The 26,279-nt window shown below is 42.3% G+C and overlaps 3 protein-coding genes across 3 annotated transcripts; 1 reads left to right on the forward strand and 2 right to left on the reverse strand.

Annotated features, from left to right (window-relative positions):
- The first annotated feature begins 5,437 nt into the window (after window positions 1-5,437).
- LOC112188987 (putative RING-H2 finger protein ATL12) lies at window positions 5,438-6,985 on the forward strand. Its single transcript, XM_040514536.1, has 2 exons — window positions 5,438-5,580; window positions 5,904-6,985. The coding sequence occupies exon 2, from the start codon at window positions 6,138-6,140 to the stop codon at window positions 6,744-6,746; it is 609 nt and encodes a 202-aa protein (XP_040370470.1). The 5' UTR covers window positions 5,438-5,580; window positions 5,904-6,137; the 3' UTR covers window positions 6,747-6,985.
- Window positions 6,986-12,245: 5,260 nt separating this feature from the next.
- On the reverse strand, window positions 12,246-13,782 carry LOC112185236. The gene is made up of 2 exons (XM_024323452.2): window positions 13,725-13,782; window positions 12,246-13,458 (listed from the first exon to the last, which is right to left on the reverse strand). The coding sequence occupies exon 2, from the start codon at window positions 13,455-13,457 to the stop codon at window positions 12,300-12,302; it is 1,158 nt and encodes a 385-aa protein (XP_024179220.1). The 5' UTR covers window position 13,458; window positions 13,725-13,782; the 3' UTR covers window positions 12,246-12,299.
- Window positions 13,783-17,040: 3,258 nt separating this feature from the next.
- On the reverse strand, window positions 17,041-25,741 carry LOC112188985 (AAA-ATPase ASD, mitochondrial). Its single transcript, XM_024328236.2, has 2 exons — window positions 24,939-25,741; window positions 17,041-17,766 (listed from the first exon to the last, which is right to left on the reverse strand). The coding sequence occupies exons 1-2, from the start codon at window positions 25,640-25,642 to the stop codon at window positions 17,049-17,051; spliced, it is 1,422 nt and encodes a 473-aa protein (XP_024184004.1). The 5' UTR covers window positions 25,643-25,741; the 3' UTR covers window positions 17,041-17,048.
- Window positions 25,742-26,279: the final 538 nt, after the last annotated feature.

Here is a 26,279-nt window from a genome sequence, read left to right on the forward strand (position 1 = left end):
TTTCGGAAACTACCAAACTGACAAGGTAGCGGAACGTAATAACGTCCATTACGGGAGAGTAGGTCTCCTCGTAGTCGATTCCAGGGCGTTGTGAGAAGCCTTGCGCCACGAGACGAGCTTTGTATCTTACAATCTCGTTTTTCTCATTACGCTTTCTAACGAATACCCATTTGTGACCAACTGGTTTGGTGTTGGGTGGTATTGGTACAATTTTGCCAAATACCTTTCTTTTCGTTAGAGAATCAAGTTCTGCCTGGATCGCATCTTTCCATTTTGGCCAATCAGCTCTACGTTGACATTCATCAACGGAGCGTGGTTCGATGTCATCGGTCTCAATAATCTCACGCGCCACTGAATACGCGAATACATCATCAATGATGATGGAGTTTCTTTCCCACGTCCCATGTACACTAGTGTAATTTACAGAGATCTCTATGTTCTCATGGATAGGTTCTGACACTGAGGCGTCCCCCAATGATGTCTCTTGGACATAACCATAATCCGGAACATTCTCATGGGACGGATTTTGAGTATCGATGATCAAAGGATTTATTTGTGCCTCATTCGCTCTTTTTCTAGGGCGAGTATCCTTCGAACCAATCGGTCTACCGCGCTTCCTTGCGGGACCTGCAGCCATAGATGCCACATTATTGCCATGTTGAGCAATGGTGCCATCTCCTGGCGTTATAGGAGTGGCGTTATGTCCATTATTCGGGACATCAATCCTTGCAGGCACGTTTGCAGCAGGTATGTGTGATCTCGTCACTTTAGCAACATCAGAAAACGCATCAGGCAGAGTGTCTGCCACGTTCTGGAGCTCGATTATTCTTCGCACTTCAAGTTCGGACTGTGCGGTATGGGGATCGAGATGAGACATAGTGGGGACAGACCACGACAATTCCTGTCGTTCCTGTTGAACATTTGTGTTCTTATCTCCCCCTAATGATGGGAAGACTGTCTCATCAAAGTGACAATCCGCAAATCTAGCGGTAAAGAGATCGCCTGTCAAGGGTTCAAGGTAGCGGACGATAGTTGGAGATTCATATCCAACATAAATGCTCATTCGTCGTTGTGGACCCATCTTAGTACGCTGTGGCGGCGTAATAGGCACATAAATAGTACACCCAAAAATGCGTAAGTGCGAGATATTAGGCTCGTACCCAGTCACTAGCTGTAACGCAGAGTAAGATTGGGTTGCAGTGGGTCGTAGACGAATTAGCGTCGCTGCATGTAATATTGCATATCCCCAAGCAGAAACAGGAAGATTAGTGTGCATTACTAATGTCCGTGCTATCATTTGTAGTCTTTTGATAGCAGCTTCTGCGAGACCATTTTGGGTATGAACATGGGGAACTGGATGTTCTACATCAATCCCCAGTGACATGCAATAGTCATCGAATGTTTTCGATGTAAACTCCCCAGCATTATCAAGTCGAATTGACTTAATTGGATGGTCAGGGTAGTGAGCCCGTAGACGGATAATCTGGGCGAGGAGTTTAGCATAAGCAGCATTTCGAGTGGACAACAGCGCGACATGTGACCAGCGTGTCGACGCATCAACCAATACCATAAAGTATTTGAAAGGTCCGCATGATGGTTGAATTGGTCCACAGATATCCCCTTGGATTCTCTGTAAGAACGGAATGAGTATTTTAGGATCCTTTGCATAGGACGGTCTCGGTCCTAATTTCCCGAAGGAACAGGCTTTGCAAAATGAGCGAGGGGCCTTAGAAGCAACCAATGAGGATTTTGGTTGGGCCTGAGCGTCTGTAGCGCTATTAGAAGCAAAATGTGTGACTACATCTCCTTCTATGGCATTGTAGCCATTTGGAGGAACAATCATGGCGTTATGCTCATGGTTGGTGTCATCACATGGGACTTGGCCAGCCTTATGGCGCCCCAAGACGGCTGCAGCACCAGATGCTGCAATTGTTGCGGTCTTGTGAAGTCCAGGAATCAATTCTCGATTCTTGCTTCTTCTCACTCTGAAGAATGGATGTCCGTGTGAAGTCTTTAGTATACGGAGCATCATATCACGACCAGGGTGCCCTAGTCGGTCATGCCAAAGCCAATATGTGTCAGAATCCAAGAGATCTTCTCTTATGACATTATTGGATTCAATTGGTCGAATTGTAGTGACATAAAGTCCACTAGATTGACACATAAGTTTCTCTAAGATGCGCTTTCGTCCGCAATCATTAGAGGTAATGCAAAGGAACTCTTTTCCGTTCTCAGTATGCGTTTCCGCATGGAATCCGTTGGCTCTTAAATCTTTAAAGCTCAATAAGGTTCGATTTGCCTTAGGAGCATAGAGAGCTTCAGTGACTTTAATCAAGGTGCCATTTGGCAATAGGAATTGGGCCATTCCATGTCCTTGAACTAAACCTGATGGCCCAGCCATCGTAGTCATAGTGGAATATGTAGGCAACATCTCCAAGAATAACTGCCTATGCCGTAGAATGGTGTGCGTAGTCGCACTATCTGCGAGACATTGTAGTTCATCCATTCCTTAAGAGAAAAGCTCGTAATTAAAAAGGAGTCATAAAGGAAAGAACTCAACTTTTATTAATAAGCCAAACGGAATTACATCATCATTTATTTCATCAAAGAAAGCGTAATCCAATAAACTTAGTTAATGCAAAGCAATGGTAGTCGTCTAACTTCTTTCGGTAATTCCAATGCAAAGGTGACCAGGTGAGTAGAGAGATGTTGGTGGAGCAAAGGCTCGCTTAAGTACCAATTATCTCAAAACCTTCCTAGACATCACAATTACATTGAGTACGCCTACTTTTGAAGAAAGATTAATCCCATTGGCATCTACTATAGGATAATGTGGCGATTGCCTACATCTCTTGGAAAATGAAAAGACTTAATCAAAATCGCCAGTTTCTGGGTTTTGATTTTTGTCGTCTTCCACCCTTAGATCGAGATTGCCATCTTGATCTTCTTGTTCCATGTAATTTGCCTCCCTTGCTTCACGATACATTTTGTACGCGTTTGCAACATTCTGGGATGCTTTACATGCCCTTGCCCAATGTCCAGGTAGTCCACATCGGAGACAAGCATCATTATGGTCAGGTTCCCTTGATCGAGGTGCTTTAGGAGCACTTTGAAAACGGTTGTTTCCATTGGTGGTGTTACCACCATAACCGGAGGCTTGGCCTCGCTCTCTCTTCACACGTTTACCTCCACGGTTCCGTGCACGCCTATCTTGGCGGTTTCCTTCCTCTTTAGGGCGAGAATATGGACCTGAACGTCCATAATTATCCCTTCTTTTAGGGTTTCGCTCCTTGCGTCCTCCCTTGGAGGTGCGACTATAATTAGACTCCGGAATTGACTTGGTTCCCACGGGTCTAGAGTTATAGTTCTTCACAAGTATGTTGTCGTGCTTTTCAGCTACGTTCATGACACCAATTAGCTCATGAAATCTTGTGATGCGTCTAGCATTGATATCAATTCGATAGTTTTTAGCTATCATTAATGCAGAGACAGGGAAGGTAGAGAGAGTTTTCTCGATCAACATCGTATCAGTGATTTGATGTCCACAGAATTCCATCATAGACTTGATACGAAGTGCTTCCGAATTGTAGTCAAGAACTGTCTTGAAATCACAGAAGCGGAGGCTTTGCCATCTCTCTTCTAAGTCGGGAAGCAGGGAATCACGGACGTTGCCAAAACGCTGCTCGAGTTCTACCCATAGCTTTCTTGGGTCTTCCTCATTGAGGTACTCATTTTGGAGCGCGTCATTCATGTGCCTTGTCATGAGAATGATGGCTTTTGCTTCATTAGCCTCTCTCTTTGCTCTATTTGCTTCAAAAGCAAGAGCTTGTTGAGGAGTAAGCACGTCCTGACTCGGCTCTTGGATCGTACTCAGGATCCCATCAGCCTTAAGATGCTGGCGCATATCACGGATCCACCTGTGGTATCCTGCGCCTGTTGTCCCTAGTGGGTTGAAGCTCAACTTGTTCAGGTTACTCATCCTGAAGAACAACAAGAAAATAGGGTTAGTTTCGGAGCGAAAAAGGCTACCACGAAAAACTATAAACTTTCTGAGCGTAATCGCTTTCAAGAAATTAGGGATTTTCTGAGCGTAGTTGCTTCCAAGAAAATCTTGATTCCAAGAGGGGTTTTGGATTAAATCGAAACAATGATGTATGTGGTCGATTGTTTTCTTCTCAACAAACTCTAAGTTTGGAGGACTCTACAAGCTCCAAGCTTGGAGTGAGCACGAACCCCCACAGTTCGGCCTTTTTGGTCTCCCCTATGAAGAAGAAAGGGGGGTAGAATAAGGGATGTTGGAAGTCCCCGTGAAAAGAAGAGAAAAGTAATAAAAACTTCAAAAACGGGAACTTTTAGAAAAGTTTACCTTACGAATTGACCGGAAAAAGTGTCCGGAAAGTCGCCGGAAAAGTGTCCGGAAGTCGCCGGAAAAGTGTCCGAAAAGTCGCCGGAAAAGTTGCCGGAAAAGTGGCCGGAAAAGTGGCCGGAAAAGTGGCCGGAAAAGTTGCCGGAAAAGTGGCCGGAAAAGTTGCCGGAAAAGTGGCCGGAAAATGGCTCGGCAGATCTGCCGGCAGATGCTCGGCAGGTGCTCGGCAGGCTGTCGGCAGGTGCTCGGCAGGGGGGCTCGGCAGCTGTCGGCAGGTGCTCGGCAGGAGGGCTCGGCAGCTGTCGGCAGGTGCTCGGCAGGGGGTCTGCAGGGCTCTCGGCAGCTGCTCGGCAGGTCTCGGCAGGTGGTGTGCAGGGGTCTCGGCAGGTCTCGGCAGGTGGTGTGCAGGGGCCTCGGCAGCTGCTCGGCAGGTGATGTGCAGGGCTCTCGGCAGGTGCTCGGCAGGTCTCTGCAGCGGTTCGGCAGCGGTTCAGGAATTCCAGAGGCCGGTTCAGGCTGTTTTTGGCCGGTTTTGGAGGTTCTGAGACCGGTTCTGAGCTTCTGGGATCAAGGGCTTTGATATGTGATAGGATTTGGGGGTTTCTTGTAAGGTTGGTAAAATGACCTAGTTCGGATCAAGAACTTTCACTACTCTAATCGATTTCGATTCTAATTCTAGAGCGATTTCGTGCTGATAACGTGTTTCAGAGAAACTGAAGAGTGAATTGGTGAGTCTTCTTCTCATATTGAGGGGGTTTATATAGGGTTACAAAGTAGTGTAAATTTGCCCTACATACATTAGTATATTTGCTACACAATTTCTCTACCTCTCAATGTGCAATCCATACAAACCACACATTCTCCACTTCTTAAGTGCATACTCCATGATATAGACATTTTACCTATTTACTACAACATTTCCTTTATTTTTAGTGTTCGTGTTTTTTAAGCTCTTTGGTGGTTGTAGTTCGACTGCTTTGGCCGGTGGTTCTCTGGGAGAGTGGGACTCCCCTGGTTCCTCTAATAAATTTGAATTTCCAAAAAAAAAAAAAAATTGGGCTGGGTTTTTTTTTGGGCTCATTTATTACCACCAATCCTGTGAGCCCATCAAACATTAAGCCTAAATAAATAATAGGAGAGAGCAAAACTGGCCGCAAACCTCCTCCGATGGCTCGGCTCATCCGCTCTGACTGACGGCTGAATCCATCAATCAGGTTTTACTTCTTTTTTGAATCAATAGTTTGTTGATCCACTCGTCTCGTTAGATTGATTGTTGAAAAAACTATTGGAGTTTGTTTGATTTTTTTATTTCTAGTTTTTGAATCCAGATCCACTTCCTTTGTCTGGTATTTTGCTGTTCTTAATTTCATTCGGATGCCCTTGTAACCGATTTTATGTTGGAATTCAAAAAAAAAAAAAAAAAAAATTTCCCCTTGTAGAATAGTGCTTTTTCTCCTTGTTGATTATGGCTGTTGAGTTAGAGCTATAGCTAGCTAGATTTCTATATATACAACGCTAATTTAGTGATCATCCGTAGGAATTCTCCTTCAACCATGCCGGCAACGCCCGCGAAGAACCTTTTTTTTAGCAGAGTTTTGCAAAGAGAAACAATTGAACCTGCACCACCTGGTGGTGAAGACTGGCTTCCGTTCAAGTTTTATTTCCTTAAACATACCCGCTGCTGGCATGATCATCCAATGGACTGTACTTGTGTAGACGCCACTTCGGATACTTCATTTGGTTCAATCCTTTACTTGTGTACACACCAGCTATGATTCGCCACCTTTCGAGGATTGGTATTCCACAAGAGGAGCAACCAACTATCCTCGACAAACTATTTGGAGTGCTTCGAACGGCCTTCCCTGAGGGCCGCATTCTTGTCTTGATAGCTCAAGTGACTCTGCGTTTGTTGGGTAGTTTTGATGATCTTGATACCATTTCTGCAGTTATATGCCGTTCTCCCAATTTTACCTTTGGCTTAGAATATTGGGTTCCTGATGAAGTGCGCTGTGAGACACATACAGTAAGTGGTGTTGACTATCATGGAACAACTACCCCCATTGATAGGCTTTTATTGGAATCCTTTGAAGCTCTTCCTAGGATCGTCAGGTTTATCCCTGCAACTAGATCATCAATTGAGAGTTTGCAGAAAGTGAGACTTGATAGTTTAGAAGCAGCTACTATCAAACAGAACCCGTCATGTAATATATGTAGGGATGACTTTGCAGAAGGCAGTGCTGATCAACTGGTTACTCCTTTGCCTTGCGCTCACTGTTATCACGCAGATTGCTTCATCATGTGGCTGGAGGTGAATCATTTGTGCCCGTTGTGTCGATATGCAATGCCAAATGTGGAAGAGGGCCAGTCTTCAAGTTCGTAATGGACGCCAAGAGATAAAGTATCTTCACTCTTCAGTAAGGCAAATTTGTCAGCTAATTCATTAGCTAATATAGGCCAAATTATTGTTCAGTGATATTTGAAGTCCTCCTTATCATGTAATGTTATATGATAATGAGGATCATGTCATGTTATAAATTGTTATGCAAGAGAATTATGTCATGTTATAAATTTTTATGCAAGAGAATTATTTTTTGTTAGTTAATTAATATTTGCACAAGATGTACGCTTGCCGATCATCCTTCTGATATTTATTTGGCATTGTAAAAATTGTAGTTAAGGCATCATCTTTCTGCTATTCAATTATTCACACATTTTCCTGTTTCTTAAATGGTTGCATTCAAAAACAGAAAGCTTGCCAACTTAAACAGGCCAGTCCTTGTGCCTTTCCTAATATGATGAATGATGTGGAGTACTTGAACCAGTCTCCTGAGTAAGTTTTGGTTATTGTTGTGTGTGCAAAGCCAAGTTGAACCTTTCATTCAGACCACCCCGCAGCCTTCGCCTTCACTTCAACCCGTGGAAATCTGTAAGTTAAGTAATCCATCATCAAATTCTAGTATCATACAATTTGCACATGGGTTGTTATCACAGAGAGAATCAAAAGAACATTCTTTCTAGCAGCACACACTATCAATCCCAATCATAAAGCGGGAAATCGAACATGCAGTGGCTGTAGCCGCGTAACAGGTGCATCAAAGTAATGTCAACGTGTGTGTAATATATGAGATCTAGACAGTAGAGTAGTAGTCAAACGGAACCCTTAATCTACAGATCACCCTATTTGTCCTGCATCACGGTTTGGTTTGGGCTAAAGTTGGCAGCATAGCATGAACAAAGAGGTTTGGCTTATTCAAAAACAACGTTAACAGGAAGTCAGCACTTGGGAATAACACTTTCTTCAATAAGCAGAAGCAGAAGAAAGAGCGTCAGCAAAATGAGCCCTTAATGCTTCCAAAGATCATGAACAAACAAAAAACTGAGAATATTAACAAGTAACTATATAAGCAATTTAAATTGATCTAATGCAATCCCTAGACAAATGCATGACAAAATGCAAGGCATTAGTTTGCTAAAGGGTTTATGTTGTTGTTCCTTTGAACATCATCTTTTATATCAAATAAAATTGTTGTTGTTTGAGGACAAGTATGAAATGATAAACAGAGAGAGAGTAATGTTTCTGTGAGAATAGAGATTCAAGTGTGTTTATTCATCTCACACAAAGAGGTATTTATAGGAAAATATTACAAGTGTGAAAGCTCAAAGAGTAACTCAATTTGATAACCTCTACATTCACAGCTGCAGCCTTCTATGGTGGCTGTGATGATGATAAAATGCCATGCTTGTTGCCCTTTGGCATAAAGCTTGTCACACAAGTCACAATACCTACATTATACACTCAAGTACCTATTTGTATACATGATATAGACATTTATACTATGACTCATGTTTTGTACATGTGAATCATATATACTACAACACTCCCCCTTGGATATTTCATGTCAAATAGTATTGTTTAGGTCGTGCGCTTCGAAATTGCCTCGTTAAAAACCTTGCCAAGTAATAAAACCCTGTGGGAAAAAACAACCTTGGTCGAAGGAGAAAAAGAGCACAACGCGCGTTTGAGTGTGGAGTATGTAACTGGATACTCCCCCTGATTTAGACTCCCCCTGAAGATCTTGGGAGTTCGGATAGCCTTCTCAATCCGATACTCTTCACATGTTTCTCGAAAGGGGATTTTGGTAACGACTTAGTAAATAAGTCCGCTACATTTTCCTCTGATCGGATTTGATTTACTTCAATTTTCAGAAGTGTTTGTTGTTGCTGATTGTAGAAGAATTTTGGCGATATATGCTTGGTATTGTCCCCCTTGATGAAACCTAATTTCATTTGCTCAATACAAGCTGCATTATCTTCGTAAATGCATGTAGGTTCTTCTGTGGTGGACTTCAAACCACAGGTTCCTCGAATGTGTCTATTTACAGACCTTAGCCATATGCATTCACGCACAGCTTCATGTAGAGCAATAATCTCTGCATGATTTGAGGAAGTAGCAACAAGGGTCTGTTTCGTGGATCTCCAAGATATCGCGGTGCTTCCCATGGTAAAGACATAACCTGTTTGGGAGCGACCTTTGTGAGGGTCAGAGAGATACCCTGCATCAGCAAAGCCCATCAAAACATCATTATCATTTTGATGGAGGGGAGGAGGAGAACGTCGGCCACCATGGAAAGTGTCGCCGGCGTTCATATTGCGGAAGGTGGCTTTTTGCCATGTGGGATCTAATCCCATACTTCCGTCCTTTCTTTTCTCCCTGTAGGGATAAAACAAGCCCATATCAATCGTACCTTTTAAGTATCGAAAGATTGTCTTTATACCAATCCAATGGCGGCGTGTTGGCGAGGAACTATGTCGAGCCAACAAGTTCACTGCGAATGAGATATCCGGTCTTGTGCATTGAGCTAAGTACAATAATGCACCTATTGCACTTAGATATGGCACTTCAGCCTCTAATAAGCCTTCGTCCTCATCCTTTGGACGAAATGGATCTTTTCTGGGCTCAAGGCTACGGCTGATCATGGGAGTACTCACAGGCTTTGCTTTATCTTCATTAAAGCGCCTTAGTAATTTTTGAGTATATGCTGACTGATGGATCATAATCCCATCACTACGGTGCTCGAGTTCTATTCCGAGACAAAACCGTGTTTTCCCAAGATCTTTCATCTCAAACTCGGATTTCAAATATTTAGCAGTTTCTTTTAACTCATTTAGAGTTCCAATTAGATTCATGTCATCGACATATACTGCTATAATTGCAAATCCGGAACTTGTTCTTTTAATGAACACGCATGGGCATATTTCATTGTTAATATATCCCTTCCTAATCAAGTAGTCACTTAGACGGTTATACCACATCCGTCCGGATTGTTTCAATCCATATAGTGAGCGTCTCAATCTTATTGAAAACGCGCTCCGTGGTTTAGAGCCATTTGATTTGGGTAATTGAAGTCCATCTGGAACCTTCATATATATCTCTGAATCTAGATCCCCATAGAGATATGCTGTAACCACATCCATAAGCTGCATGTCAAGTTTTTCGGAAACTACCAAACTGACAAGGTAGCGGAACGTTATAACGTCCATTACGGGAGAATATGTCTCCTCGTAGTCGATTCCAGGGCGTTGTGAGAAACCTTGTGCCACAAGGCGGGCTTTGTATCTAACAACCTCATTTTTCTCATTACGCTTTCTAACAAAGACCCATTTATGGCCAACAGGTTTTATATTTGGTGGTGTCAGCATTATAGACCCAAATACCTGTCTCTTTGTTAGTGAATCCAATTCAGTCTGGATCGCATCTTTCCATTTAGACCAATCTGCTCTTCGTTGACATTCTTCAACGGAGCGAGGTTCGATATCATCGTATTCTATAATTCCTTTTGCAATATGATATGCAAAAGCATCATTAATAGTCATAGAATTTCTATCCATCACCCCATGTATACTAGTGTAATTCATGGAGATCTCTCTATTCTCTGGAATTGGTTCTTTTATTGGAGCGTCCTCCAATGATGTCTCTTTGACATAACCATAATCCGGAATATTTTCATGAGAGGGATTAATTGTATCGATGATTAATGGATTATTTTGTGCCAAACTCGCTTTCTTTCTTGGGCGAGAATCCATCGAACCAATGGGCCTCCCGCGCTTCCTGGCGGGAGCCATGGGTCTAGCCACTACATCACCCATATAGGGGACGTTGGCGCCATTCTCATGTATTCTTGAGATGGCATCATGTCCTCTAGTGTTAGGGACATCAATCCTTGCAGGCACATTTGCAGCAGGTATATGTGATCTTGTCACTTTAGCGATATCAGAAAACGCATCAGGCATTGATTCTGCTACGTTCTGAAGATCGAGAATCCTCCGCACTTCTATTTCAGTATAAAGACCTAATCGTCTTTGAGGACCCATTTTGGTGCGCTGTGGCGGCGCAATTGGCACATAGACTGCACACCCGAATATTCGTAAGTGTGAGACATCGGGCTCATACCCAGTGACCATCTGGGAAGCAGAAAATGGTTGGGTGGCAGTGGGCCTCAGACGAATAAGCACAGCTGCGTGCAATATTGCATAGCCCCAAGCAGAAATAGGGAGATTGGTGCGCATAACCAATGCTCGAGCAACCATTTGAAGTCTTTTAATGGCAGCTTCTGCGAGACCATTTTGGGTGTGTACATGAGGTACAGGGTGTTCAACCTCGATCCCAATGGACATGCAATAATCATCAAAAGTTTTTGATGTAAACTCTCCAGCATTGTCAAGACGAATTGACTTAATAGGATGATCAGGGTGGTGAGCCCTTAATTTAATGATCTGTGCTAGGAGTTTAGCAAATGCAGCATTTCTCGTGGATAATAGCATGACATGTGACCAGCGTGTCGATGCATCAACCAACACCATAAAATATCTAAATGGTCCGCAAGTTGGTTGAATAGATCCACAAATATCACCTTGTATTCTTTGCAAGAATGGTATATTTTCTTTAGAGTCCTTTGCATAGGATGGTCTTGATCCTACCTTTGCTAAAGAGCAAGCCTTACAAAACGAATGATATGAAGTAGTTCTTTCGACCAATCTTTGGTTCGTACTTCTTTTCGTTTTGAAGAATGGATGTCCGTGTGAAGTTTTTAATATACGGAGCATCATATCACGACCTGGGTGACCCAAGCGGTCGTGCCAAAGTCTATATGTGTCAGAATCCCATAAATTTTCATTCATGACATGGTTGGATTCAATTACTCTGATAGTGGTTGCATATAATCCACTAGAGCGACACATAAGTTTCTCTAATACTCGTGTATTTCCGTAGTTATTAGAGGTAATGCAAAGGAACTCTTGTCCATTCTCACAATGTGTTTCCACATGAAGATCATTGGCTCTTATATCTTTAAAACTCAATAGGGTTCTTCCAGCCCTAGGAGCATATAGAGCTTCGATGATATTAATATTCGTTCCATTTGGCAACAAAAATTGAGCTGGTCCTCGACCATGAATCAATTGTGATGATCCTGCCATCGTAGTTATTGAAGATCGACTAGGCTTCATCCATAAAAATAATTGCCTGTGTCGTAATATAGTATGTGTGGTGCCACTATCAAGAAGGCATTCCATTTCTCCGGAAAACATACTGAAAAAGGAGTAAAGTTCGGAATATTAACACATGTCCATGACATTGAATGCGATACTTTATTAATAAGGAAAATAACCAATGATTACATCAAGGTTTCCAAAGTCTATTCCAAAGTACAATCAAACTTTATACAAATTGTAATTGCTCATTCCGTTTGGTAATTCCAATGAAATATGACCAGGGAAGTAGAGAGATGTTGGTGGAGCGAGGCTCGCTTAAATACCATGGTCTCAATTACTTTCCTAGACATCATATTTCATTGGGTACACCACATAAGAAAAAGTCAATACAATTGTTATTGATTAAGGCACATTTGCCCTTGGAAAATAGAAAAGGACTATTCTAATCAAAGTCTGCTGCATCCTCGTGCATTTGTTCAGCTTTGAAGTCCTCTATTGTGAGATTGACATCTTCACTATCTTCATTTTCGGCAAGGTTGGATTCTTGCTCCCTGTTTTGCCTATACTCTTTGTAGCTTGCAGCTAGTTTAGTACTTGCATGGCATTGTTTGAACCAATGCTCGATTGATCCGCATCTATGACACACGTCATTATGGTTGCCTCCTTTGATTGGAGGTGCAGTTTGTCCATGTTGTGGATATTCCCTAGGAGGGTTACTGCTACTACCACGCCTTATGATGCGACCTCCACGGCCCATATTGTTATTATATTCACCTCTCCCACGTGTGGAGTTGCCACCACGTGTGAAGTTGCCACGTGTGGAGTTACCACCACGTGTGAAGTTGCCACCACGAGTGTCCGCTTTAAAGTTGCGGTTTCTCTCTTTATTGGGGTGGTTATATGGGCCCGTACGCCTTTCTTGTCCCTTATTATTAGGGTATTGCTGCTTGCGCCCCTTTTTGGGTGCATTATAATTTGCCTCACGGACGCTCTTGGTTCCTATGGGCCTAGAATTATAATTCTTTACAAGGATGTTGTCGTACTTTTCAGATACCGACAAAATATTAATAAGCTCATTAAACCTTGTAATTCGTCCAGCATTGACTTCTGTGCGAAATTGCTTTGATATCACAATTGCTGAGACGGGAATGGTGGAGAGAGTCTTCTCAAGTAGCTCATCTTCTGTGAGAGGCTTTCCACAGAACTTCAACATAGCTTTGAGTCGAAGAGCTTCCGAATTATATTCTGCAACAGACTTAAAGTCGGAGAAGCGTATATTATTCCACTGAACCTTCAAGTCAGGGAGGAGGGTATCTTGGATATTACCAAAACGCTCTTCTAGCGCTACCCATAAGTCTCGAGCATCTCTCATTGACATATACTCTAGTCTGAGAGCTTTATCCATATGGCGCCGCATCAAGATAATAGCTTGTGCATGCTTTGTAGGTGTTCTTTGGAACACAAGGCCTGGATTAGGAGCTTGAATTATGGGCAATATCCCTCTTGAAGTGAGGTGGTTCTCAACGTCGGTTACCCAACTATAGTATTCCGAACCCGTTGAGTCAAGCATTTGAAAGTCGAGTCTAGGTGCATTCGACATCCTGAAGATAAGAGAAGATATATTAGTTTCGGAGTTCAAAACTTCCACGAAATCTAAAATCAATAATCTTTAGACCAAAACAATGATGTTTTGCAGACACTCTTAGTCCGAATATTATGAACACTCTTAGTTCATAATTACGAACGCTCTTAGTTCGTTTAGCGTGAATTTCTTGGAATTCCGCTTTTGATTGTAAGTTCCCGAGAAAAATAAAGAGAAGAAGAATAGAGTAAGAACTCAAAAACGGGAACTTTTAGTAAATATTACCTTGGAATAATATTGCCGGAAAAAGTTGTCCAAAAATTGCCGGAAAAGTCGCCGGAAAGTTGTCGGAAAAGTCGTCCGAAAGTCGCCGGAAAAGTTGTCGGAAAGTTACCGGAAAAGTCGTCGGAAAGTCGTCGGAAAGTTGCCGGAAAGTCGTCGGAAAGTTGCCGGAAAGTCGCCGGAAAGTTGTCCGAAAGTCGCCGGAAAAGTTGTCGGAAAGTTGCCGGAAAAGTCGCCGGAAAGTTGTCCGAAAGTCGCCGGAAAAGTTGTCGACAGATGTGTCGACAGCTGCCCGGCAGGAGCTCGGCAGCTGCTGCGCAGCTGCTCGGCAGATGGCCTGCAGGTGGCTCGGCAGCTGCTGCGCAGGGCTTCGGCAGGTGCTCGGCAGCTGCTGCGCAGGGCTTCGGCAGGTGCTCGGCAGCTGCTGCGCGGGACTCGGCAGGGGCTTTCGGCAGGTATCGGCAGGGGCTTTCGGCAGCACTCGGCAGCACTCGGCAGGAGCTTTCGGCAGGTCTCGGCAGCACTCGGCAGCACTTCGACAGCGGTTCAGCAGAGGTTCGATTTTTCCGGTGGCCGGTTCAGGCTGTTTCCGGCCGGTTCTGGGGGTGCTGAAACCGGTTCTGAGCTTCTTGAATCAAGGGCTTTGATATGAGCTAGGGTTTGGAGGTTTTTTGCAAGTTTGAAAAAATGACTTCGATCGGATTATGAACTACCTCTCCTCTTTTCAATTTCGATTCTAATTCTAGAGCAATTTCGTGCTGATAACGTGTTTGAGGACAAGTATGAAATGATAAACAGAGAGAGAGTAATGTTTCTGTGAGAATAGAGATTCAAGTGTGTTTATTCATCTCACACAAAGAGGTATTTATAGGAAAATATTACAAGTGTGAAAGCTCAAAGAGTAACTCAATTTGATAACCTCTACATTCACAGCTGCAGCCTTCTATGGTGGCTGTGATGATGATAAAATGCCATGCTTGTTGCCCTTTGGCATAAAGCTTGTCACACAAGTCACAATACATACATTATACACTCAAGTACCTATTTGTATACATGATATAGACATTTATACTATGACTCATGTTTTGTACATGTGAATCATATATACTACAACAGTTGTGATCACAACATCGTGGTTTTTGAACAACGATACTTAGAATCCAATAAAGGTGCAACATGATGTTACTGTAAACAATTCTTCTTCTGCATGAAAAGACACACCAGTTGAAGATTATATACATCCAACTTTATTGGTTCACAAAGACATGGACCTATAACCATGACCAAGTTTGTGTCTGACATTCTATGTCCAATATAACCTTTCTGGTTTACAAACCTGATCTTCACGGGGAAGTTATATCCTTTCGTGAAGGGAACATTTGTTAGTGTCTCTCCAAACAGAAAAAGAAAAAGAAAAAGAAGAAGAAAATCATTTGTTAGGCTCATTCTGTTAAGTTGTATTTGGTGAGATTCAACACCATTTAATCGCTGGTATGCAAAAGTCCGGCAGCCATAAGAAGAGAAGACATGGCTGTCCGGTACTCGAAAATGAGGTACTAAAGCCACCCTAGTAGATCAAGATGACGTGTCTATATGAACCTTGATGGGGCTACATTTTAGCATCCTCCTACTTCAACCATAAAACATAAGATTAGCGCGAAATGGAGGTTTGGCCTTCAACAAAATACAAACACAGAATATAAAAAGTGGACAAGGTTTAGATACAATGAAGTCTGATTCCTAAAATGTGCTTACTTCCACTTTCCACACACTGATATAAAAGAGTGTACGTGAAGCAAAGTATCAAGCAATCACTCGAACCATCACAAAGTTGGAATTTGAATCTGCCAAATAGTAAAGGGTTTGGTTTCGGCTAAGAAGTACCATAACACAACACAGGAACAATGTTGTGATTGTTGTCTAGTAAGTTGGCATTTGGGAAAAACAGACACATGCAGATAGAGCAATCATAGACGAAAAAGAACCGGAGCATCTTCAAAACGACGATTACCTGTTGGGGGGGCCTCCGTTGTCAAAGGTTGAAGCTTGGCCTCGTCTGTCAAAGATAGAAGCTTTGGTTGCCAAAAGCTCTCACGTGTCGATCATCGAACGGTACGTTTTTTAATAAATTGCGGGGCTATTTAATAAAACTTGTCAAAGACCTAGAAGGCTAGAAGCCCATTCATTCATCATTCATGTTCATTGGAGTGAATCACGTGTGCCCCCTGTGTTGATTCGCAATGCTAGTGTGGAACAGGGCAACCCGTCAACTTCCTAACAGAGGCCAAAAGGTAAACATATTTTCGGCCAGGCAAATTTGTTTTCAGAATCTCAGATCACATAGGTTCTATAGACATGTATGGATTAACCAGTGTTGAGCAATACGCACTGTAATTGGAATTTTCATTGGTCCTTTCAGGTTCATTATTATGAGTAATCTTGTAATTCAATGTGTTAATGCCTTCAGATCATAGTGTTTAGCTATCCCATTCCCATTGTCATGTCGTCGAACTTTCTAGTAGTAAACCAGGAATGACACGGCCTCTGAATATAATTATTATGTCAGTTTTGATAGGTTAAAGTCCTCCATGCCAGCATTCGATGATATTGTCAAGTCTTGAGAGGACGAACCTAAGAATTCCATAGGTAAATAGGCTTGCCGACCTTACAAGATTTACAGAGACTTGGACCCTAGTCTCCGTAGAGATTGCAGACTCTATAGTCTCTCTGGAGGACCCAGAGGCTCGATCTCAGTAGCCCTTTAGTCAAATGTATCACTATCAAGTACCACAAGTCCACAACAATGACCTAATTTTGGATTCTCTATTTTTCATAAGCAGACATGAGAATTTGAAGAAGTATTTGTTAATATTAATTTTTTGAAGTAGTGAGACCTCTTTTTCAGATGCATACTGATGCACAGCTATATAGCCTGAGAAAATGATATACTCAATCACCTAATGGAAACTTTTTAGTAGCTGTGGCCTGTGATTATTATTATTGGGTGGAAATGGAAGAAACCACAAAAACAATTTCAAATGAACAGGGTGGGTCATTAGATTTAGAGATTATGAGAGAATACGAGTCTTAACTGTTACCCTTGCTCAAACAAATGACACCACTGTTGGTGTAGGCATAAACTTGTTAAGTCATCTGTATAGAGAGCATAGATGATCTGTATATAGAAATGGGGATGCAAGATTTGACTTTTACCTTATAAATGAGATGAATTTGATTGGCTTATGAAAACTTGGTTTATGAAAACTCAAATGTGGAGTTGGTTACAGTATCATAGGTACAGCTCAAACTTACACGAGACAAAACCCTTTATTTCTTATCAGATGACTCATTGTCCTGATCTTTTGCTTCCACTTGAGTTGATGGTTTCTTCTCTTTCTCAGCCTCAAGAGCTTGGATCAAATTCTTCAGGCAGATTTCAACATCCCCAGAAAGTGTCTTGGGCATCAAATGCTCTGCTACATCAGCTGGAGTCATATTAACTTCAGCCAGCAAATCACAGATTGTGGGAAACAGAGTGTGTGATTCAACCTTGAGGTAGTTCCTAGCCAACACCTTGAATGATTCAAAGTTACAATATGACAATTCTATATGCTTGTCCATCCTTCCCTTTCGAATCAATGCTGCATCAAGTTTTTCAACATGATTAGTTGTGAATACTATGAGCCTCTCTCCTCTACAAGCTGACCACAACCCATCAATGAAATTCAGAAGCCCAGAAAGAGTGACCTGACTAGGCTTGCTTTCCCTTTCTTCTTTAGGAACCTTCTCCCTTGGATCCTTCTCTTCCTGATCATCCCCTCTGTCCTTTCTCTGCTTCCTCCTTTGGCCTGTGAGATCAAGTGAGCAATCAATGTCTTCGATTACGATGATCGACTTGCTTGATGTTTCGATCAGCAGCCTCCTCAACTCAGTGTTGTCCTTGACTGCAGTCAATTCAAGATCATAGAGATCATACCCCAAGAGATTGGCCATGGCAGCAATCATTGTGGATTTCCCAGTACCTGGAGGGCCATAAAGTAAATACTGTTGTAGTATATATGAAACATGTTGTATTGTTCATAGTATAAAATGTCTATGTCATGTATAAGATAGGTATTTTAGGTATAATGATTTGTGAGTCAATCTTTATGCCAATGGGGAACAAGTGTGGCAATCATCATCATCACAACCACAATGTGAAGCTGCAAATGAAGAAGCCACAAGGAGAGGCTACAATTGAAGATGCCATCAAGTTGTATCATTATTTACTTCAAAATGTATCCCTATAAATACCTCCTTTGAATGAAATGAAAGACACACTTAATCTCTATTATCTCTCTCTCTCTCTGTCAATTTACTTATCCTTAAACACGTTATCAGCACGAAATTGCTCTAGAATTAGGATCGAAGTTGAGAAGAGAGGAGGTAGTTCATAATCCAATCGAAGCCATTTTCTCAAACTTACAAAAAACCTCCAAACCCTAGCTCATATCAAAGCCCTTGATTCCAGAAGCCCAGAACCGGTTTCAGAACCCCCAGAACCGGCCGGAAACCGCTCGAACCGGCTGCCGGAAGATCTGAACCGCTGCCGAACCGCTGTCGAGTCCTGCCGAGCTGCTGCCGAGTCCTGCCGAGCAGCTGCGCAGAAGGCCTGCCTAGCACCTGCCGAGGATCTGCCGAGCTGCTGCCGAAGACCTGCCGAGCAGCTGTCGATACCTGTCGAAGGGACCTGCCGAGCTGCTGCCGAAGGCCTGCCGAGCCCCTGCCTAGCTCCTGCCGAGAAGCTGCCGAGCAGCTGCCGAGCCACCCTGCACAGCACCTGCCGAGCTGCTGCCTAGCAGCTGCCGAGCTGCTGCCTAGCAGCTGCCGAGTTGCTGCCGAGCATCTGTCGACACGACTTTCCGACAACTTTTCCGGCGACTTTTCGGACACTTTTCCGGCAACTTTTCCGGCGACTTCCGGACACTTTTCCGGCGACTTTTCGGACACTTTTCCGGCAACTTTTCGGCGACTTCCGGACACTTTTCCGGCGACTTTCGGACAATTTTCCGGCAACTTTCCGACACTTTTCCGGCGACTTTTCCGGCCACTTCCGGTGACTTTTCCGGCTATTCTTGGGCAACTTTTTCGGTCATTTCCGACAACACTATTTCAAGGTATTCTTTACTAAAAGTTCCCGCTTTTGAGTCTTATTTATTTATTTTTTCTCCTCCTTTTTCTTTTTGGGAACTTACAATTAAAAAGCGGAATTATAGAAATTCACGCTAAACGAACTAAGAGCGTTCGTAGTCAATGAACTAAGAGTGTTCATAATATTCGGACTAAGAGCGTCCGCAAGCATCGATTTATGACCCTATTAAACATCATTGTTTCGGTCTAATCCAAATATTGATTTCTTGGTAGCATAGCTCGGAAATCTTATTATTTCGTGGAAGTTTTAAACTCCGAAACTAATACATCTTTTTCTTATATTTCAAGGATGTCGAATGAACCTAGACTCGATTTTCAAATCCTTGACTCAACTGGTTCGGATTACCATAGTTGGAGAACCGACGTTGAGAACCATCTCACATCAAAAGGGATATTGCCCATAATCCAGGCACCAAACGCGGGCCTTGTGTTCCAACGAACACCCATAAAGCATGCACAAGCAATTATCTTGATGCGACGCCATATGGACAAAGCACTCAGATTGGAGTATATGTCCATCAAAGATGCAAGGGAACTATGGGTAGCGCTAGAAGAGCGCTTTGATAATATCCAAGATTCCCTCCTCCCTGACTTGAAGATTCAATGGAACAATTTACGCTTCTCCGACTTCAAGTCTGTTGCTGAATACAATTCAGAAGCTCTTCGGCTAAGAGCCATGCTGAAGTTCTGTGAAAAACCTCTCACAGAAGAAGAACTGATTGAGAAGACTCTCTCCACCTTCCCCGTCGCAGCAATTATACTATCAAAGCAATATCGCACTGAATATAATGCTGGACGACTTACTAAGTTCAATGAACTTATCAATATTTTGTCGGTAGATGAGAAGCACGACAATATCCTTGTAAAGAATTATAATTCAAGGCCCGTAGGAACCAAAAGCGTTCGTGAGGCGAATTATAATGCACCCAAGAAAGGGCGCAAGGAGCGGTACCCTACTAATAAGGGGCATGTATACCCTAACAAGGGACATGACGGACGCATGGGTCCATACAACCGCCCCAATAAGGAAGGAAACCGCAACTTTGGAGCGGGCACACGTGGTGGCAAATCCACACGTGGGAGAGGAGAATATAACAACACCATGGGCCGTAACACTATGGGCCGTGGAGGTCGCATAATACGCCGTGGTAGTAGCAGCAACAACCCGCCTAGGGAATATCCACAACGTGCACCTCAAATAAAGAAAGTCAACCACAATGACGTGTGTCATAGGTGTGGATCAATCGAGCATTGGTTTAAGCAATGCCAAGCAAGTACACAACTAGCTGCAAGCTACAAGGAGTACAGGGAAATGAGGGAGCAAGAAGCTCACCTTGCTGAAAAAGATGATGGTGAAGATGTAATTCTCACCATAAAAGACTTCAAAGCTGGAAATGAAGAGCACGAGGATGCCGCAGACTTTGATTAAAATAGTCTTTTCTGTTTTCCAATAAAACGGCAAATGTGCCTTAGTCAAATAACAATTGTATTGACTCTTTCTTATGTGGCGTACTCAATGAAGTATGATGTCTAGGCAAGTAATTGAGATCATGGTACTTAAGCGAGCCTCGCTCCACCAACATCTCTATACTTACCTGGTCATATTTTATTGAAATTACCAAACGGATTGAGCAATTACAATTTGTATAAAGTTTGATTTTATATTGGAATAAACTTTGGAAACTTTGATGTAATCATTGACTATTTTCCCTATTAATAAAGTATCGCATTATCAATGTCATTGACATGTGTTAATATTCCGAACTTTATTTTTCAGTATGTCTCCGGGAGAATTGGAATGCCTTCTAGATAGTGGCACCACACATACTATATTACGACATAGGCAATTATTCTTATGGATGACGCCTAGTCAATCTTCAGTGACCACGATGGCAGGACCATCTAAATTGATTCATGGTCGTGGACCAGCTCAATTTCTATTGCCGAATGGCACAAATATTAATGTCGCCGAAGCTTTATATGCTCCAAGGGCTGGAAGAACCCTATTAAGTTTTAAAGATATAAGAGCCAATGATCTTCATGTGAAAACACATTGTGAGAATGGACAAGAGTTCCTTTACATCACCTCTAATAACTACGGAAATACACGAGTATTAGAGAAACTCATGTGTCGCTCTAGTGGATTGTACGCAACCACTATTAGAGTCATTGAATCCAACCATGTCATGAATGAAAATTTATGGGATTCCGACACATACAGGCTTTGGCACGACCGTTTGGGACACCCAGGTCGTGATATGATGATCCGTATATTAAAAACTTCACACGGACATCCATTCTTTAAAACAAAGAGGAATACGAACCAAAAAGAGGTTCAAAGAATTACTTCTAAAGCATATCATTCGTTTTGCAAAGCTTGCTCTTTAGCAAAAGTAGGATCGAGACCATCCTATGCAAAAGACATTAAAGAAAATATACCATTCTTGCAAAGAATACAAGGTGATATCTGTGGACCTATCCATCCAACTTGCGGACCATTTAGATATTTTATGGTGTTGGTTGATGCATCGACACGTTGGTCACATGTCGTGCTCTTATCCACAAGAAATGCTGCATTTGCTAAACTCCTAGCACAAATCATTAAGTTAAGGGCTCACCACCCTGATCATCCTATTAAGTCAATTCGTCTTGACAATGCTGGGGAGTTTACATCAAAAACTTTTGATGATTATTGCATGTCCATTGGGATCGAGGTTGAACACCCTGTCCCTCATGTACATACCCAAAATGGTCTCGCAGAAGCTGCCATTAAAAGACTTCAAATGGTTGCTAGGGCATTGGTTATGCGCACCAATCTCCCTATTTCTGCTTGGGGCTATGCAATATTACATGCAGCTGTGCTTATTCGTCTAAGGCCCACTGCCACCCAACCTTTTTCTGCATCCCAGATGGTGACTGGGTATGAGCCTAATGTCTCACATTTACGCATATTTGGGTGTGCAGTCTATGTGCCAATTGCGCCACCACAGCGCACTAAAATGGGTCCTCAAAGACGATTAGGCCTTTATGTTGGCTATGACTCTCCAACCATAATCCGCTACATAGAACCCTTGACAGGTGATCTATTTACCGCTAGATTTGCGGATTGTCACTTTGATGAGACAGTCTTCCCGTCTTTAGGGGGAGACATGAACATAACTAATGTTCAACAAAAAGGACAAGAATTGTCGTGGTTTGTCCCCACTTTGTCTCATCTTGATCCCCGAACTGCACAATCTGAAAAAGAAGTGCAGAGAATTCTCGATCTTCAGAACGTAGCAGAATCGATGCCTGATGCGTTTTCTGATATCGCTAAAGTGACAAGATCACACATACCTGCTGCAAATACACCTGCAAGGATTGATGTCCCTAAAAGACATAATGCCGTCTCAAAAATACATGAGAATGGCGCCAACGTTCCCTCTATGGGTGACACATTGGCTAGGCCCACGGCTCCTGCCAGGAAGCGCGGGAGACCTATAGGTTCGATGGATTCTCGCCCAAGAAAGAAGGCGAATTTGGCACAAAATAATAATCCATTAATCATAGATATGAATAATCCATCCCACGAGAATATTCCGGATTATGGTTATGTCCAAGAGACACCATTGGGGGACGCTCCAATGTCAGAACCAACTCCAGAGAATAGAGAAATCTCCATAAATTACAATAATGTATATGAGATGATGGATAGAAATTCTATGGCAATTGATGATGCGTTTGCATATCATGTTGCAAAAGGAATCATAGAATATGATGATATCGAACCTCGCTCTGTTGAAGAATGTCAACGAAGAGCGGATTGGCCTAAATGGAAAAATGCGATCCAGACTGAATTGGATTCACTAACAAAGAGACAGGTATTTGGGCCTATAATGCTGACACCACCAAATATAAAGCCTGTTGGCCATAAATGGGTCTTTGTTAGAAAACGTAATGAGAAAAATGAGGTGATGAGATATAAAGCCCGCCTCGTGGCGCAAGGTTTCTCACAACGCCCTGGAATCGACTACGAGGAGACATACTCTCCCGTAATGGACATTATAACGTTCCGCTACCTTGTCAGTTTGGTAGTTTCCGAAAAACTTGACATGCAGCTTATGGATGTAATTACAGCATATCTCTATGGGGATCTAGATTCAGAGATATATATGAAGGTTCCTGATGGACTTCAATTACCAAAATCAAGTGGCTCTAAACCACGGAGCGCGTTTTCAATAAAATTAAGACGCTCACTATATGGATTGAAACAATCCGGACGGATGTGGTATAACCGTCTAAGTGACTACTTGATTGGAAAGGGATATATTAACAATGAAATATGCCCTTGCGTGTTCATTAAAAGAACAAGTTCCGGATTTGCAATTGTAGCAGTTTATGTCGATGACATGAACCTAATTGGAACTCTAGATGAGTTAAAGGAAACTGCTAAATATTTGGAATCCGAGTTTGAGATGAAAGATCTTGGGAAAACACGGTTTTGCCTCGGAATAGAACTCGAGCACCGTAGTGATGGGATTATGATCCATCAGTCAGCATATACTCAAAAATTACTAAGGCGCTTTAATGAAGATAAAGCAAAGCCTGTAAGTACTCCCATGATCGGCCGAAGTCTTGAGCCCACAAAAGATCCGTTTCGTCCAAAGGATGAGGACGAAGAATTATTAGAGGCTGAAGTACCCTATCTAAGTGCGATAGGCGCATTATTGTATTTAGCACAATGCACAAGACCAGATATCTCATTCGCAGTGAACTTGTTAGCTCGACATAGTTCTGCGCCAACACGCCGCCATTGGATTGGCATAAAGACAATCTTTCGATACTTAAAAGGTACGATTGATATGGGCTTGTTTTATCCCTACAGAGAGAAAATAAAAGACGGAAGATTGGGATCAGACCCTATGAGGCAAAAAGCCACCTTCCGTAATACAGACGTCGGCAACACCATCCATGGTGACCGACGTTCTCCTCCTCCCCTCCATCAAAATAAAAATAATGTTTTGATGGGCTTTGCTGATGCAGGGTATCTCTCTGACCCTCATAAAGGTCGCTCCCAAACAGGTTATGTCTTTACCATGGGAAGCACGGCGATATCTTGGAGATCTACAAAACAGACACTTGTCGCTACTTCCTCAAATCATGCAGAGATTATTGCTCTACATGAAGCTGTGCGTGAATGCATATGGCTAAGGTCTATAAATAGACACATTCGAGGAACTTGTGGTTTGAAGTTAACCACAGATAAACCTACATGCATTTACGAAGATAATGCAGCTTGTATTGAGCAAATGAAATTAGGTTTTATCAAGGGTGACAATACTAAACATATATCACCGAAATTCTTCTACAATCAGCAACAGCAAACACTTCTAAACATTGAAGTAAATCAAATCCGATCAGAGGATAATGTAGCGGACTTATTTACTAAGTCGTTACCAAAAACCCCTTTCGAGAAACATGTGAAGAGTATCGGATTAAGAAGATTATCCGAACTCTCATGATCTTCAGGGGGAGTCTAAATCAGGGGGAGTATCTAGAAACAAACTCCACACTCAATGCGCATTGCACTCTTTTTCTCCTTCGACCAAGGTTGTTTTTTCCCACAGGGTTTTATTACTTGGCAAGGTTTTTAACGAGGCAATTTCGAAGCGCACGGCTTAGACAAATACTATCAACATGAAATATCCAAGGGGGAGTGTTGTAGTATATATGAAACATGTTGTATTGTTCATAGTATAAAATGTCTATGTCATGTATAAGATAGGTATTTTAGGTATAATGATTTGTGAGTCAATCTTTATGCCAATGGGGAACAAGTGTGGCAATCATCATCATCACAACCACAATGTGAAGCTGCAAATGAAGAAGCCACAAGGAGAGGCTACAATTGAAGATGCCATCAAGTTGTATCATTATTTACTTCAAAATGTATCCCTATAAATACCTCCTTTGAATGAAATGAAAGACACACTTAATCTCTATTATCTCTCTCTCTCTCTGTCAATTTACTTATCCTTAAACAAATACCCTCTTTTCCAAGCTCTCCCAATTCTTGTATAGAACTCTTCAGCTTTGCTAAATGCCGTCAAGTCCTCAATGATGTCCTTCTTCTTCTCTGGCTCCATAGCTAGTGTCTGAAATGTTGCTGGGTGCTCAAAAACCACATGGCTCCAGTGTGACCCATTATTAGTATAAAGCTTCCTTTGCCTGTTCCTCACTTTGATAGCATTACCCTCTTTCAAAACATGAGCCAAGTAAGGCCCAATTATGAGATCCCTCTTTCTTTTGTGAAAAGTGAGCTTGTAGTACCTTTTCTCATCATTAACTGGGATGTAAGAAAATGTCTGAGATTTTGATATGTTCTTACCAGAAGCCCACCAGACTTGGACTCCTTTAAACTCATCAGCAACTTCTTCATGGTCATCCATGCTCAGAACAAGAGACTGGTTGTTCTTGATATCACCCTTGAGCCGCTTAGCTTGCGTTGAAGACTTGGAGCTCAAGTAGTTCTCAATGGCGGAATAGGCCTCACTGCGCATCAGACGCTCTCCTGTCAACTCATTGAAGGTAATTTGGATGTAAGGATAGACATAACCCACCAATCTCTGTGAGTATTTTTCGATGTGGTTTCGAACTTGGTAAGGAAAAAATTGTTGAAAGATTGTCCACACAAACACCAAGGCACCTATTGTGGAACCTAGATGAGCAAACATGTCTGCTGGAGCATACATGCTTCAACTTTGAGTCGTCAGTGCTTGCGTGTTTTTGTTTAGAATGGGGTGTGTTGCAGTTTTGTGAATGTTTAGGTGAAAGTTCTATTGTTTTGTAGGAAAAAGGGAGAGGGTGAGTCGGTGTGGGTTGTTTTTGTGTGAATACAATAAGCACTCTGGTGTAGAATTGACTGGTGGATTTGTCTACATGCTTTAGGGTCGGCAAAGGCTATGTGGACTCCTTTGGTTGCAAATTGGGTCAAGTAAACCAACTGTAAATTACTAGGAAACTCCCTGGAAAGGTACTGAAAATTATGAGGACCATGACATCATATCCTAATGATGTCATAATCTTTCATTTCAACATCATGCACATTCTTTCTTGAACTCTTCTTCTCCTTACTGAATGATACAGGTTCCTCCACAGATTCACTCTTCTATGGTCTTAGGGAATCCAATACAATATGGGCACATGTGTATTCCAGATTTCACCAGACTATAAATTGAGGAAATGGTGGATTGCTCAGTTTTGCTTAATAGACATCCCACCCTTATCACTGTCACTGTATTTAACTATTTATAAATGCATGTGATGATCATACTGGTGTGCATGCGTTTATTAAAAAAGTGAATTACTGCCAAGCTGATTTGTCCTTAA

The sequence above is a fragment of the Rosa chinensis genome, chromosome 2, assembly GCF_002994745.2.
Source record: "Rosa chinensis cultivar Old Blush chromosome 2, RchiOBHm-V2, whole genome shotgun sequence".
In the NCBI taxonomy this organism is placed as follows: Eukaryota; Viridiplantae; Streptophyta; class Magnoliopsida; order Rosales; family Rosaceae; genus Rosa; species Rosa chinensis.

Excerpts from the sequence above, each read along its gene's own strand:
- LOC112185236 (XM_024323452.2), bottom strand. The coding sequence starts at position 13,457 with ATGTCGAATGCACCTAGACTCGACTTTCAAATGCTTGACTCAACGGGT.
- LOC112188987 (XM_040514536.1), top strand. The coding sequence starts at position 6,138 with ATGATTCGCCACCTTTCGAGGATTGGTATTCCACAAGAGGAGCAACCA.
- LOC112188985 (XM_024328236.2), bottom strand. The coding sequence starts at position 25,642 with ATGTATGCTCCAGCAGACATGTTTGCTCATCTAGGTTCCACAATAGGT. Across the intron at positions 17,767-24,938 it reads GGGAGAGCTTGGAAAAGAGG|GTATTTACTTTATGGCCCTC; the intron begins GTATTTGTTTAA and ends TATACTACAACA.